Here is a 15,629-nt window from a genome sequence, read left to right on the forward strand (position 1 = left end):
ATAGCAGACATTATGAATGAGTCGTTCTCATCAGGTTGCTACCCTAATTGTCTAAAGCACGCTAAAATTCTTCCCATACACAAAAAAGGTGATACAGAAAATATAGAGAATTACAGACCAGTTTCATTGCTGTCTTCTTTTTCAAAAATAATGGAAACTATTATGAAACACAGACAGACGGACTACTTAAATAAATACCAACTCCTATGCAAAGAACAGTTTGGTTTCAGGACTGGAAAGGGAACAGAAGCAACCATAGAAAAATTTACAAGAGTAGTTCTAGAAGCCCTAGATAAAGGAGAACAAGTAACAGGCATTTTCCTAGATCTCAGCAAAGCATTTGATACAGTTGACCATGAAATACTGCTAGGTAAACTTGAAGCACTAGGAATCAGGGGGGTTGTAAATAAATAGTTTAGATCTTACCGTGCAGACAGTGCAGAGGATGGAGACATCTCAAATTTCAAGTAACTCAAATTACTTAGTGAAACAACTTCCAGATGAAGAATATTTGAACATTGGAGTACCTCAAGGGAGTGTGTTAGGCCCAATACTATTTCTTATTTATATCAATGACTTCCCACAGTGGGTAACACAAGGAGAAACAGTGTTGTTTGCTGATGACAGCAATATAATAATTACAGACAGGACACCAGAAATGTCAAATGTAAAAGTTGAAAAGGCGCTTATGGAAGTTCACAACTGGTCAAATAACAACAAAGTAACCCTTAATGTGAAGAAGACTAATAACATAAACTTCTATACAAAGAAAAAAATGAATATGACAAAACTTAAAGTTCAAAATGAAACTGTAGAGTGTGTAGCCAGCACAAAATTTGTGGGTATATATGTTGATCAACAATTAAAATGGGATGAACATATCAGGATGCTTGGGAAAAAAAATTAGCACAGCATGCTATGCCTTACGAATATTAGTCACTGTGTGCAATAGTTCATGCCAGAGAATGACTTACTTTGCACACATACATTCTATAATAAGTTATGGCGTAACATTCTGGGGTGCAAATGCCCAAAATGTGAAATATGTGTGGAGATTGCAAAAACAAGCTGTCAGAATAATGAGCAAGAGTCACAAAAGAGCACACTGCAGTGAGCTATTTAAAAAATGGGGTATTCTGACAATCCCAAGTGAATATATCTTGCAAACTACAGTTTTTATTCACAAAAATATTGAGCAATACTTGGCAAACAGCTGCATACATGATCACCAAACCAGAGACAGTAATTGCTTGTACCTAGACAGAACGAATAAAACTAAAACCCAAATCACTGTGTTTTACCAAGGTGTCAAGATATACAATAAATTGCCAAAAGAAATCAAAAGCATAAAGGAACTCTGTAAATTTAAATCATTCCTAAAAAATATTTATTAAAAAATAATTTTTACTTGATTAGAGAATTCATGCAGCATAAAATTGGCATAAATAAATAATCAGCTTAATCAATTATAAAGTAGACATTCTAGATTGTAATTTACCCATACAAGTATTAGAGGAGTCGTGTGATATATTTCTTTTGATTGAAGCAGGTTCTTCTGCTTTATGTAATTCAATGATAAATTGTGTGTGTAATATACATATATGTATATATTATCAATTTATTATATATAGCTTGTATTTCATTATCTTATATGACAAAATAATGTACATATGTATGTATAATGACAACATCCATACAAAGAAATTTGTTTACAGATGAATAAATAAATAAATCATCAGCAATGTCTGTTCCTTCAGACATGCATGCAAATATGTCTGAAGGACATTTGCATCAAACTATGCTGATACTGCCAAATGTAGATGCTGCACTAATTGTAAACCTTTCACTGATGCTGAATTAGTGAAGCATTATGATAATGTTTTCTCAAACAATAAACAAACACTGGCTGAAATAAACAAGCTTACACTTTCAGAATTTTAGGAGTAATTAATGAAGTAAAAAAGTGCAAATACTTTAGTCTTCCACATGATTCCAGTGAAGATATAAGTTCAATGTTGATTTTGGTATCTTGTGTATTTTGCACAAATGACAGGAGAATAGGATTAAAGAGACTTCATAGCAATTATAACCGTGAGAGTTTACACAAAATTTTGTGATTTTAAGGATGGAATTAAATATTTTGCAGGAAAATATAGATTATCTACCAGTTTAATATCAGCATGTAAAGAGCAGCCCTCTATCAGTGATGGGTGTAACCAGTGTTTTGATAAAACTGATTAAGAGGAAAGAGAATTTACAAGATTTACTCTCAATTTACTGCCTTATGCATGAAGAAAGCTTGGCGTGTCAAATTTCAGATAACAAATTAAAGATTTGATGAAAACTGTCATAAGCATTATAAATTTCATTCGTGCACTTGAACTTAATCTCCAAAAATTTAAAGAAGTGTTTGAAGAATTACAAGTGTGTAGCAGTGACGTTGTCCTAGATATTGCTGTCGAATGGCTAAGCAAGAAAAAGTGCTGTAACAGTTCATCAATTTGAAATCTGAAAGTATTTTATTCTTACAACAAAGCAGTAGAAAATGTGCGGTAAGTGATAACGATGACCAGTGAACACTTATACCTTTTTTTTCCAATATTACTAAAAACTCAACAACCCTGATTTGGAATGCAAAGACCCAACAAGATAATTGAGCAAATAATTAATAAAAATTTGCATTTGAAGACAAACAGCAGTTGTGTATAAATGAACAGTTTTTCAACTGTTGCTATGCACTGATCAGACTTAAGTATCACCAGTAGTATTTACCAAGTCATGGTGGCCTATTTCAAAGAAATAAAAACAGATTTGCAACTTTTAAATATTCAAGACTGTTTCATTCTTGTACAGAATCCTTAGCTTGTTGGACACGTTGATCTCAAATTATTCTACCAATCTGGGTTTCATAAAACTCATTTGATGCATAAAATAATTGAACTCAACATGACACACAGCTTAAAGCTCAATTTATAAAACATCATGTAAAGAAGGAGTATGATGAATTTTGGAGATGCAGTTATAAAAATCACAAGACCTTGCTCGGTTTATTTCAACACTATTGCCTTCAACTTACCTTTGTGAAGCTCCATTTTCTAAAATTAACTACTTGAAAAATAAATATCACAATTGGTTGTCCAGTCATTTAGAAGACGCAATGAGGATTTTATGCAATCCAAACAACACAAATATACATGAGATAGCCAAAGATACACATCACAATTTACATTAATTAATATTTTTATTTTTGTGCATACATTTGCTTTGGAACTAGAATGAATAACAATCCAGATATACAAGAACAAACCTGTACCTCTTAAAAAAATTTAGGGGGCTCATTGGTTTTCTGTCATTTTGAAAGTGTGGGATTAATACCATTAGAATAAAGTTTATGTGGCCATATGTGAATTGTGGTTTATTAGTCTCATAATTTACATAATCTACATCACTGCTTCAGGCACAAAAGACACATGAAAATTGCGGTAAAATTTCACCATAAGCATAGAACAGCTTATGTTAACAAACAATAACATAATAATAATAAAATTTTGTTATATATACATACAACAAATAAAAATATCTAACACTTAATTACCTTTGCTTAAATGATCATTTCATCCTCTATGAATTCTCTGACTGAATAGTAGCATTTCTCCCACAGAATCTGCTGTGGCCTTATTTCTAGAATCTATGGCTTCGTATTAAATATGGTTTTGCCCATTAACTTGTCATATTTGGTCTTCTGCATATACTGTGTGGTCTATGCATATAATTTCAGTTGGTAGAAGGTACAGAACTTGGTTAGCTTTCAGAATGCACTTACTTTTTCAAGCTCGTTGGAAAAAAAAAAAAAAACACACACACACACACACACACACACACACAGAGGCACATGCATGTAGTGCTTAGTCAATTGCCAACTCTTTCCTAGCCCACAGTGAATGTACTGGGTTTGGTGGGTGGTGGTGTGGGTTGAGATGAGGGGTGGGGGTTGGGGGGAAGTGTCTAGTGGCTCCTGAGAGAGTGTGGACCCATCTGTGGGCTAGCTAAGGCTGCAGGCAGAGGGTGCAGGTGGCATAAAGCTGTGCATTTTATAGGCTAGAGCATGAGATAACAGCACACAAATTTGGAAGGTGGAGACGAGGTACTGGCGGAAGTAAAGCTGTAAGGATGGGGCGTGAGTTGTGCTTGGGAAGCTCAGTTGGTAGAGCACTTGCCCACAAAAGGCAAAGTCCCGAGTTTGAGTCAGGTCTGGCACACAACGTTAATCTGCCTGGAAAGTTTCAGCAACGTTATGATTTCATAAATATATATGGAAGGAAGAGTTAGGATGTGCAGTTTCTGAAATAATGAGTGACAAGATTTTGTTTGCTGTGCAGTAGGCATGTGTCTGATAATTTTCTTGTGTAGCTGCTGTATTCCAGCCATGATATTTGAACTTCCCAGATAGTTGTACCATACCTAATGACAGATTCAAAATAACTACTCTTGTATCTCTTCTTATCTTTTGTGTACTCATGTCAGTAGAATTTGCTAGTATTTGCATTACAAATGCAAAACTGCATAGTTTGTATGACAGGAAGTCAGTATGTGGATTCCACCTTGCCCACATTTAGTCCTAGAGGTTTGATCATGTCCACTTCTTCCATAAGTTATTTGTTATGTTGTATTTTAAGTTCCACACATTTTGAATGTTTGGTTTTGAAATGTACCATATGGGTTTTTGCAGTGTTCAGTTTCAGCCCATTTAGTTGGAACTAATTTTCTAGGGTATCCAGTGTGCTCATTATCGAGCTCAGAATTTTTTTCCACACCATCATCTTTTATTAAAACAGAATTATTGGCTGAAAACAGAACTGTTGAGGAATTTGTATTTTTGGATAAGTCATTTACATAGAATAGGGACAGGATTGGCCCAAAAATGGAGCCCTGAGGCTCGCCTTGTGATACTGTTCTCTATTTAGAATAATAATTCACTGCATTGAAATACGGGAGATATTGAAATGGTACAAGATTTGGGGTGGACATAATTAAAACAAAGGCATTTTTTGTTGCGGCTGAATCTTCTCACGAAATTCCAATCACCAACTTTCTCTTCCAAATGCGAAAATATTTTGTTGAAGCCAACCTACATAGGGAGAATTGATCACCATAATAAAATAAGTGAAATCAGAGCTTGTACAGAAAGATATATGCATTTGCTCTTTCCGTATGCTGTACGAGATTGGAATAATAGAAAATTGTGAAGGTGGTGCGATGAAGTCTCTGCCAGGCACTTAAATGTGATTTGCAGTGTATCCACATAGATGTAGATGTAGATGTAAGTCATGTGGTACATTTACTTCGGAAGGCTTCTGTGCATTTGAGCCTGACCCACCCTTTGTTCATAATCTGTGCTTCAGCAATAGATTCTTTTGTGGTTTGTGTGTGGTATCCTCTCTTTGAGATGAGTCTTGCACATATCAATGTGTTAGGTTAAAGCTGGAACTAGTCAATTTGACAAATTAATCTGACTCCTCTCATAAGATTTTAGTACAGATGCTAAAGACAATGCAGCTGTGCACTCAGGCATCATCATATCATCATCATCACTCAACAACTGGTTAGTTGTATTGTTACAGTCTTGGATGAATCATTCTTCCATATGATCCTTACATAGAACTACAGCCTAGCATCCATCAAGGTTTATGTGAGTGTTCATTGTGAGTTACACCAGATGGGTAGCCCTAAGTATTTAACTGTTGTGAGTGAGTCCACTTATTGGAAACTACATATTGCATTACAATGCATTTAGTTGCATTGAGTTAAAAGTTTCTTAAAATTTATGAGGGTTTATGCAGTTCATTAAATGCTTCTCAGACAGCTATATTTGTGCTTCTTTTAACTATGTCAAGTGTGTGTTTATCAGTAGGGCTTCAGATTTGGTTGTCTATAATGCAGCTCTCTCTGATTCACAGTAAATATCTCTTATGCTGTCAGACTATGACAATTCTTTCTCATTTTGCACTATTTTGCATGTCACATATTCATGTGTCATATTTTATAAAGTACTATTGACTTTATCCCATTAATCCTCCACATTTTGCCTGCCAGTGCTGAATGTTTGTTGGTGGTGGCCACCCAGGTAGTTACAAACAAGCTTGCTGTCACACAATTTGGAAAACTTTGTGGGGTGGCAGTCACGTTATGACACTGGAGTCATATTCAACAGGAGAGAGATTCAAATATCCATGCAGTAATTCTGATTACCATGATTCCATAAATCATTTCAGTAAAATACCAATATGTTTTCGTACAGAGGCAATAGATGTGGTCTTCTCCAAGTTTTCCTTGAGCAAGGATCTATTGAGAAAATTAATAAGTTATGTGACAGAATTCCTGATCCTGTATTACTTCCAGGATGTGAAACTTTTAGTACTGCGAACAGACACATATAAAAGTAAAAGTGATGCCCTACCCATGTTTTGGAGAATATAGTTCCTTCATCAGGAATAGAGTACCAAAAGCTGAGTAGTGTGTCACTTTTATTTTTGTATATGTCTGTTGGCAGTACTACAGATTTCACTTGCTCAAAATATGTACTAGTGAACAATTCTGACTCTTAATTTATTAATTTTCTGAGTTGAATTTTCATTTGATACAAGACTATTGACCTCAGCAGTGATGAGATGTTAAACTGTAGCCTAGCTGTACAATTTATGAGATCCCAATCGCATTATCAGAACTTGTCATCTGTGTAAACTGCACAATTCCAAAACTATAAAAGATCTGAGACCAATATGACTTACTAGGATATTAGATATTAAAGTTAACATCTAAGAAATCTAGTACTATAAGTAATAAATATTTTTAATGCTAGTTCATGTAATAGAAAACAAAATGGTATAGTATTAGTTGTGGTAATTCAAGATATTAACTCTCAAATACAAATTGGGATGTTCCGGCAGTGATTTATTTTTCCATGGTAGACTGAAAAATTCTGTTTTGTGCATTAATTACTTTTTTATTAATTTGTTCTCAGTTAAATACACTTAAAGCCATGCCCACTCGGAAACAATAGTACATGAAAAACACCGCATTCAGAGGCATTTGAAAAGTATTCAGAGGCATTTGAAAAGCATACGAGCACTCTGCAGGCATCTGGATGCACTCAGATAGTACATTCTTTTCACCACTACCATAGAACACAATCAGTGTTATCACATTCAGTCCAATCATTCAACTTAAGGTGTGCAGAGTACTCTTCCTGAATATTGAATGCATCTGCCTTGGCTACAAGTGTGCAAAGTGACTAAGAGCCACATGAAATCATTCAGAATTCAGCCTTCTTTATGAATTAATATTTGAACTTTCATGTCTAATATAGTATTTTAAAAAAATAGACTTCTTAAATAGACAGTTTGCTCTCATGGTCAAATTCAAAATTAATTGAATCTGTCTACAGTTTGCAGTTCTGGAATACAGGATAGCAACAATAACTGAATTCAAAAGAAACAGTGGAATATAATTATAAATAATGGTGAATTACATATATTTCAGTTCAAAAGGAAGATTGGGCTTTAATACCCCATCGACAACAAGACCATTAGAGGCGGAGCACAAGCTCAGGTGGTGCCAAGGACGGGAAAGGAAATTGGCCATATCCTTTCAAGGGACCACCCCGGCATTTGCCTGGAGTGATTTAGGGAAATCACAGAAAACCTAAATCTGGATGGCTGGATGAGGGTTTGAACCATCGTCCTCCTGAATGCAAGTCCAGTGTACTAACCCCAAAACCTTGCTCAGTTTATATTTCAATTCAGTGACACACATTTAGATAATTATCTTTGCATCAACAATACTAGAACACTAAATTATAAAACAGTCCTTACTAATCCTTTAACATATTTTCTTTAATTATACAGAGACTGTCATCTGAATTATTATTTTGCAATGCAATTCAGTTATTGATAATGAAAGAGGGTGCAATACATGTTACCTTTAAGGGTAATTATGAGAGAGAGAGAATGTTAATTGGACTTGTACATGCTTTTACATAAATAAAATTATTCAGCACATAAAACGTGGATAAATTCTGATTTAAACACTGAAATTGGACATTTCTGCATGTGCAGTCACTGACGTGTTCATTCCTACGTGCTATCTCTATCTCGGCATCACAAACATATCTCCACTGGATTTTGTCTGCTTTGAACAGATGGCACTAGTGTTGCATCTCACATATTCATGAAATGTGAAAACACAGGAGTGCATTAATATGTTGTTTCACACTTAATGTAAAACCAGAACCACAATGGCGGCCCATAATCCACTGCCCTGTAGGGCCCATGGCCAGTTAAGGTGACTGCAAAGGGAAGGCTAGCAATGAGAAGGTGCCGAGAACTTGCCTGCTGCTCAGAGAAAGTTCTGAAGGTGCCCCTAATGCAGTGGTCACCTCCAGCATCCAAAAATCTGTCTCTCTAGCCGAGTTTAATTCTCCTACTGCTACTCAAGTGATGCAAGTACTGTGAGATCAGTCAGTGGTTTACCCTATCCCAAATAGTCCATCAGATTAATATCAATCGGAAAATTTAGATACACCAAAGGCAAATGAAATTGTATGATAATCATTGAAACAAAATGAAAGGCGAAGTGCCTGATGAGTATTACCACGGCCTACCCAGAAGGCACTGCCGTCTTTCATGGTGCTATAGAAAATTAAGTGAACTGTAGGTAAGAAAGGTAACAAATATGGTGGTTCTCCATAGAATCAGTAAGGAAAACACTGACAAGGAGGAGGGACAAGATCATTAAAGAAACAATTATTTGACCATTATCTCAATCTGTTACTATTATTCTTCTTTACAGTTGAAGATTTATGCCTAGTGCTCGTTAAATTCATCTTGTTCTATAACCTCACTTGTATTTGTTCATCATTTTATCCTTTTTATGTCAGTTATCATGACTCTTCTTAAAGTCTTGCAGAGTTCTGAATATTTTAATATGCCATAGTGTAGATTTTCATTGTTTTAACAGCTCTTTGCTTTTCTCATTGAATCAGCTGGTTTGCTTGTTGTTCTTGCAGGCTTAATCCTTGCTTGTCATTTACCAATGTTGACTTCCTGGAATAATTTTTCACTTGAGATTAACATCTCTCATACCAGTTTATGTCTTTCAGTTTTTATGGTTAACACAACTCTTGCTGTACTTTTTAAACTGTTTGTATCTGAATGTATAAGTAAATAATTGTTATTAAACTTTCAATTATGCAGGTTGAAGAAAACCGCAAATACCGCCTTCACAAGCAATGGGAACACAATCCAACTATTGTATCATTTAATTATATAAGGAAAAGGGAGATTTTTTACAAAGGACATTTGCCTAGAGGACGTTACATCTTGATTCCAACAACACTGAAACCAGGAGACACAGGAGGCTATTTCGTTCGAATTTTCTCTACCTCAAATATTAAATTACGGTAAGAGAGAATCTAAATGACATTATTTTACATAGTGCACAGTGTTAATTTTAATATATAATGTTTATTTTTTGTATTTACAGGACAATAAAGCGGGATGTACCATACAAAACATGTTACTGCTGTAAATCAGGATATCCTGTGTGGGTTACAGTGGTCCATGTTAAAGGAGCTGAAGGCCTTAAGAAAATGGACAGAATTGGTTGTAAGTGTAACATACAAAAGGCACTTATTAATTTTTTTTATGCAGCAGCAGCAGCCACAGCAGTAGCAGCCATTTGACATCTATTGCTGGATAAAGACCTTATCTAGTGTATTACATGCTTTACAGTCTTCAGTTATATGCCTGCATGTTGCTTCTCTGTCTTTTCTAATTGCATCTATCCATCCTTCATTAGGTCATCATATAGTCTTGTCTTATCTCTGTTAATTGCGAAAACAACTTTCTTAGTCTATCCATCATCCATTCAACTGAACCCATCTCCATTTCAATTCAATTTCATTCACAATTATGTCTTCTACCCTAGTTTATTGCAGATCCATTTACTTGTTTTCCTGTATCACCTAGTGATTAGTAACATCCATCTTTCCTTTAATCACTGAGCAATCATCTGTTTTTGAATGGTTTTCACATTTAAAGTCTGTGTATCGCTGATTTAAGTTAAAACTATCAATACTCACTGACTTCCCTATTATGAACATTAGAAGCTTTTGAAAACCACTGTTTAGTTTACTAACGACACTCCAACCCAATTTTGCTCATCTGCTTATTCCTCTCCTGTCTCCTGCTTATTCCTCAACTCATTCTTTGATCTCATAGTTAACTTTACTAATTTCTTTTTGTGTTTTAATTGTACAGTATTTTAGATGTATTATAATTGATTTTCAAACTTTTTCTATAAAGTTCATTCATCGTTTAATGATTTTTTGCTGCACTAATGGAAAATAGTGTAGAGCATAATCTTATTCTCTCTCACAACACCAATTGAATTTTTCATTCTTCTAAATAATAGATTTGTTTCATAAGCTTCGAGAGGAGTAAGATGTACACATAACTTATTCCCCCCCCCCCCCCCCCCTTGTTGTTGGCTGCAGTTTGTCACATCTAGGGATAAATTCTTGAGGCTGAAATTTTTTAACTTTGTAGGTTCCAGATGATATGATAAGCCTCTTGCATACCTTTTGTTTGCACTTGTTTTTTATTATGCCACATTCTTCTGTATCACACTGTCTTTACAATCTCCACTTCCATAAAACCAAAAATTACATTGTTATTGCCAAAATTAAAAACAAGTCCAATTCCATTAGAGGCATGCGCACTGCTACTGACTCACTCTGCGGTACTAACAATATTCCAAAGAGTTTACAAAACAAAAAGAGTTTACAAACTTTCTTGACAAATTAGTTTATAAATTAGTCCAGAAATAAATTTATTAAATATAGTTAGATTGTGCAGTTAATCATAGGAATTTTAATTATGCCAGATGTTTCATAATTTCAAATGTTTCTAAAAGAAGAGTAATTTTAACTGTACATACAGGGTTAATACATATTGACTATAATAAAGTAATTTCTTTTTATACATTTTAACCTGAAATATAATACATCATATACAAAATCATACGAAATTCATTTAGTTAAACAGCTGAGATAATGGTCACCTATACAAGATTCAAAAATATTCCTAGTATCAACTACTTCGGTTAAAGAAAGGTAATGCTAGAGGATCATATTCCTTTACAATATCCCTTGCACAAATTTGGAAACAACGTGTTTACAATATTTTGTGACAGACTATAAGGTCAGCCAGACGGTGTACAAAATGATGACAAAAAAATAGAATACAGATGTATAGAAGTATCTGATACATATTACAGAAAACATAAGAAAAATATCTACTATACAAGTCATAATCTATACATATATCAGGATATGCAATTCAGATTTTCAGATCTGTGGAATATACTGTCACAAGACAAACAATACAAAGTCAGAAGTACAACACTGTATCACTAAACTATGGAAATAAATACAGAGACAAGCTATATAACTATGATTACAAATTGTAAGTTAACTTCCATACAATCACACCTTCAAAATCTTCAAACGAAAAAAAAAAAAAAAAAAAAAAAAAAAAAAAAAAAAAAAAAAAAAAAAAAAAAAACAGAGCTTAAGTGTACGACGAATGAGCTGACTCAAGAAACTCACAACAACAGGTACAGACCAGAAGAGTAGGGGTACAGTACAAAATCAATCAGCCACATAAACTAGATTATTTAAGGATGTGTTGACTCCTGAAAGGACAAAATAATGTAAAAATATTAGGGCCTAAGTTTACGTTGTGAGGTCCGACCCATCACTCCAAACTACACTTGGTACAAACCAGCAAAAAATATTTTGACTCAACAAAATGAATAAAGCTCACAATCATATCAATGTGTTCAATCATATGCAAAAAGTAATTGTGGGAAGCATCTAGCCTCAATGAATGGTTGTACGCTCTTCTTGAGTACACACATACACAGTCGCAATGAGCAGGTGTATCCAAAACATAGTTAAGCATGAATCTGCCCACAAATCAAGTTCCAGTCAGATACAATATTGATGTACTCAGGATAAATAATGTAAACAGAGTCATAAATAACTTTGAGCGATGACATAATTGAGTAGCTTGAGCACCAAAACCATTGTATGAAAGCAGACATGTATACACCTTGTTATATTATCTATACTAGTAAATGTCTTCCACACTGTTTGCTAATTGCCCACACACACCAACCTATGTATATAGAGATCTAAAACATTCGTTTACCATTGATAAAATAAAATAAAAATACATACTGATTTAAAGTTACATAATGTATTGGAAAGTCAATCCCGCCACTTGAAAAAACATACATTTATGTGAAATAACACTGTCTTTAGGAGTCTTGGCTAACAATTTACAAATCTCAGTCACTACACTGATGTAGTTGATGGATGATCGAGTACATTACCCAGCACCTGTGATCTCTTGTAAGTCAACTGGTCCAGCCTGGTCCAGCCATACAGTAGTGTGGGGAGTTGATCCGCCAACATCTTTCAGTTTCCTCCCTAGAGTTCTCATCACACACTCCAATGCATAAGTAACTTCCTGCCTAACATTCACATCAAATCCTAAAACATTGTTTTGTGTACTAAATATGCTGTTCAATACCTTCTTCACGTTACACGGCATATGCTCTCCCTATTAATTTTTCAAAGTCAATTATATGGGGACTATGTCAGGTGCAATTAAGAAGTGTTCACACATGAAACATTAATAATCAGAGTTAACTGCAATAAAAAAAATGAACTAACAAGGTGATACACACAGATATACTAACATACTATTCCTAATTTTTGCAGTACAAATTATGAAAAAATATGTATCAAATTCTAAAACACAAATCTACACACATCAAAAAAAGATGTGCCTTACCCCAGATAAACATTGGCCGTGGCTACTGTGTCACAGACACAGCCCCTTTGGCTGTTCAGGGATGTCACTAAACCCGCCCAAAGATGTAAACAACCATGCATGAGTAGCGCCTATTAGAAGGAGGGGGTCCGACAGCTGATCAGTTCCAGTCATTCCACCAGGAAGGAGGTACACGGCTCGTGTTGTCTGTAGCTCAACCATGTCTGGATGGTCAATACTGCGGTTTGATTGCTTCCGCATTGTTACTCTGTGCCAGGAAGGGCCCTCAACAAGGGAAGTGTCCAGGTGTCTCGGAGTGAAGCAAAGTGATGTTGTTTGGACACGGAGGAGATACAGAGAGACAGGAACTGTCAATGACATGCCTCACTCAGGCCGTCCAATGGCTACTACTGCAATGGATGACCACTACGTATGAATTATGGCTCGAAGGAACACTGACAGCTACGCTACCGTGTTGAATAATGAGTTTCGTGCAGCCACAGGATGTCGTGTTATGACTCAAACTGTGCGCAGTAGGCTGCATGATGTGCAACTTCATTCCTAATGTCCATGATGAGGTCCACGACTCCATGCAGCATGGTTCAAATGGGACCAACAACATGCTGAATGGACTGCTCAGGATTGACATTACATTCTCTTCGCCAATGAGTGTTGCATATGCCCTCAGTCAGACAATCGTCAGAGATGTATTTGGAGGCAACTAGGTCAGGCAGATTGCCTTAGACACATTGTCCAGTGAGTGCAGCAAGGTGGAGGGTGCCTGCTGTTTTGGTGTGGCATTATTTGGGGCCAACATACGCCACTGGTGGTCATAGAAAGCACCATAACAGCTGTACGATATGTGAATGTCATCCTCTGACCGATAGTGCAAGCATATTGGCGAGGCATTTGTCTTGATGCACAACAATTCATGCCCCCATTGTGCACATCTTGTGAATGACTTCCTTCAGTATAATGACAAAGCTCGACTAGAGTGGCCAGCATGTTCTCCAGATATGAACGCCATCGAACATGCCTGCGACAAATTGAAAAGGTCTATTTATGGAAGACATGACCCACCAACCACTCTGAGGGATCTACACCGAACCGCTATTGAGGAGTGGGACAATCTGGACCAACAGTGCCTTGATGAACTTGTGGATAGTATGCCACAATGAATATAGGCATGCATCAATGCAAGAGTACGTGCTACCTGGTATTAGAGGTACCTGTGTCTACAGCAATCTGGACCACCAACTCTGAAGGTCTCACTGTATGGTGGTACAACATGCAATGTATGGTTTTCATGCACAATAAAAAGGTCAGAAATGACGTTTATGTTGATCTCTATTCCAATTTTCTGTACAGATCTGGAACTCTCAGAACCAAGGTGATGCAAAACTTTTATTTGGTGTGCATATTACAGAACATAATTATATAATGTATCATAGATTTTAACTCAGTCATTGGATAAGAAAAAACTTTAGAAATTACATCATCTTACATACTAAATTCCAGACAGACAAAACATAATTATCTAGTCTTATAAATCTACAAACATAGTATATATTTTCTGCTAGGCTAGGGATCATTGTTGTTGTTGTTGTGGTCTTCAGTCCTGAGACTGGTTTGATGCAGCTCTCCATGCTACTCTATCCTGTGCAAGCTTCTTCATCTCCCAGTACCTACTGCAACCTACATTCTTCTGAATCTGTTTAGCGTATTCATCTCTTGGTCTCCCTCTACGATTTTTACCCTCCACGCTGACCTTCAATACTAAATTTGTGATCCCTTGATGCCTCAGAACATGTCCTACCAACCTATCCCTTCTTCTAGTCAAGTTGCGCCACAAACTTCTCTTCTCCCCAATCCTATTCAATACCTCCTCATTAGTTATATGATCTACCCATCTAATCTTCAGCATTCTTCTGTAGCACCACATGTTTCACTTCCATACATGGCTACGCTCCATACAAATACTTTCAGACTGACACTTAAATCTATACTCGATGTTAACAAATTTCTCTTCTTCAGAAACGCTTTCCTTGCCATTGCCAGTCTACATTTGATATCCTCTCTACTTCAACCATCATCAGTTATTTTGCTCCCCAAATAGCAAAACTCCTTTACTACTTTAAGTGTCTCATATCCTAATCTAATTCCCTCAGCATCACCCGACTTAATTCAACTACATTCCATTATCCTCATTTTGCTTTTGTTGATGTTCATCTTATACCCTCCTTTCATGACACTGTCCATTCTGTTCAACTGCTCTTCCAAGTCCTTTTCTGTCTCTGACAGAATTACAATGTAATCGGCGAACCTCAAAAGTTTTTATTTCTTCTCCATGGATTTTAATGCCTACTCCGAATTTTTCTTTTGTTTCCTTCACTGCTTGCTCAATATACAGATTGAATAACATTGGGGATAGGCTACAACTCTGTCTCACTCCCTTCCCAACCACTGCTTCCCTTTCGTGCTCCTCGATTCTTATAACTGCCATCTGGTTTCTGTACAAATTGTAAATAGCCTTTCGCTCCCAGTATTTTACCCCTGCCACCTTCAGAATTTGAAAGAGAGTATTCCAGTCAACATTGTCAAAAGCTTTCTCTAAGTCTACAAATGCTAGAAACGTAGTTTTGCCTTTCCTTAATCTAGCTTCTAAGATAAGTTGTAGGGTCAGTATTGCCTCACGTGTTCCAATATTTCTACGGAATCCAAACTGATCTTCCC

At 35.9% G+C, this 15,629-nt stretch overlaps 1 protein-coding gene across 2 annotated transcripts in view; it reads left to right on the plus strand.

The window, feature by feature from the left end:
- Positions 1-15,629, plus strand: part of LOC124596201 (calpain-5-like) — a 288,416-nt gene that overhangs the window by 245,791 nt on the left and 26,996 nt on the right. For both annotated transcript variants that reach the window (XM_047135248.1, XM_047135246.1), the window contains exons 11-12: positions 9,252-9,457; positions 9,541-9,662. In XM_047135248.1, coding sequence (XP_046991204.1) covers positions 9,252-9,457; positions 9,541-9,662 — 328 coding nt within the window. The remainder of the gene's footprint in view (positions 1-9,251; positions 9,458-9,540; positions 9,663-15,629) is intronic.

This window comes from Schistocerca americana, chromosome 2 (genome assembly GCF_021461395.2).
Source record: "Schistocerca americana isolate TAMUIC-IGC-003095 chromosome 2, iqSchAmer2.1, whole genome shotgun sequence".
NCBI classification, from domain to species: Eukaryota; Metazoa; Arthropoda; class Insecta; order Orthoptera; family Acrididae; genus Schistocerca; species Schistocerca americana.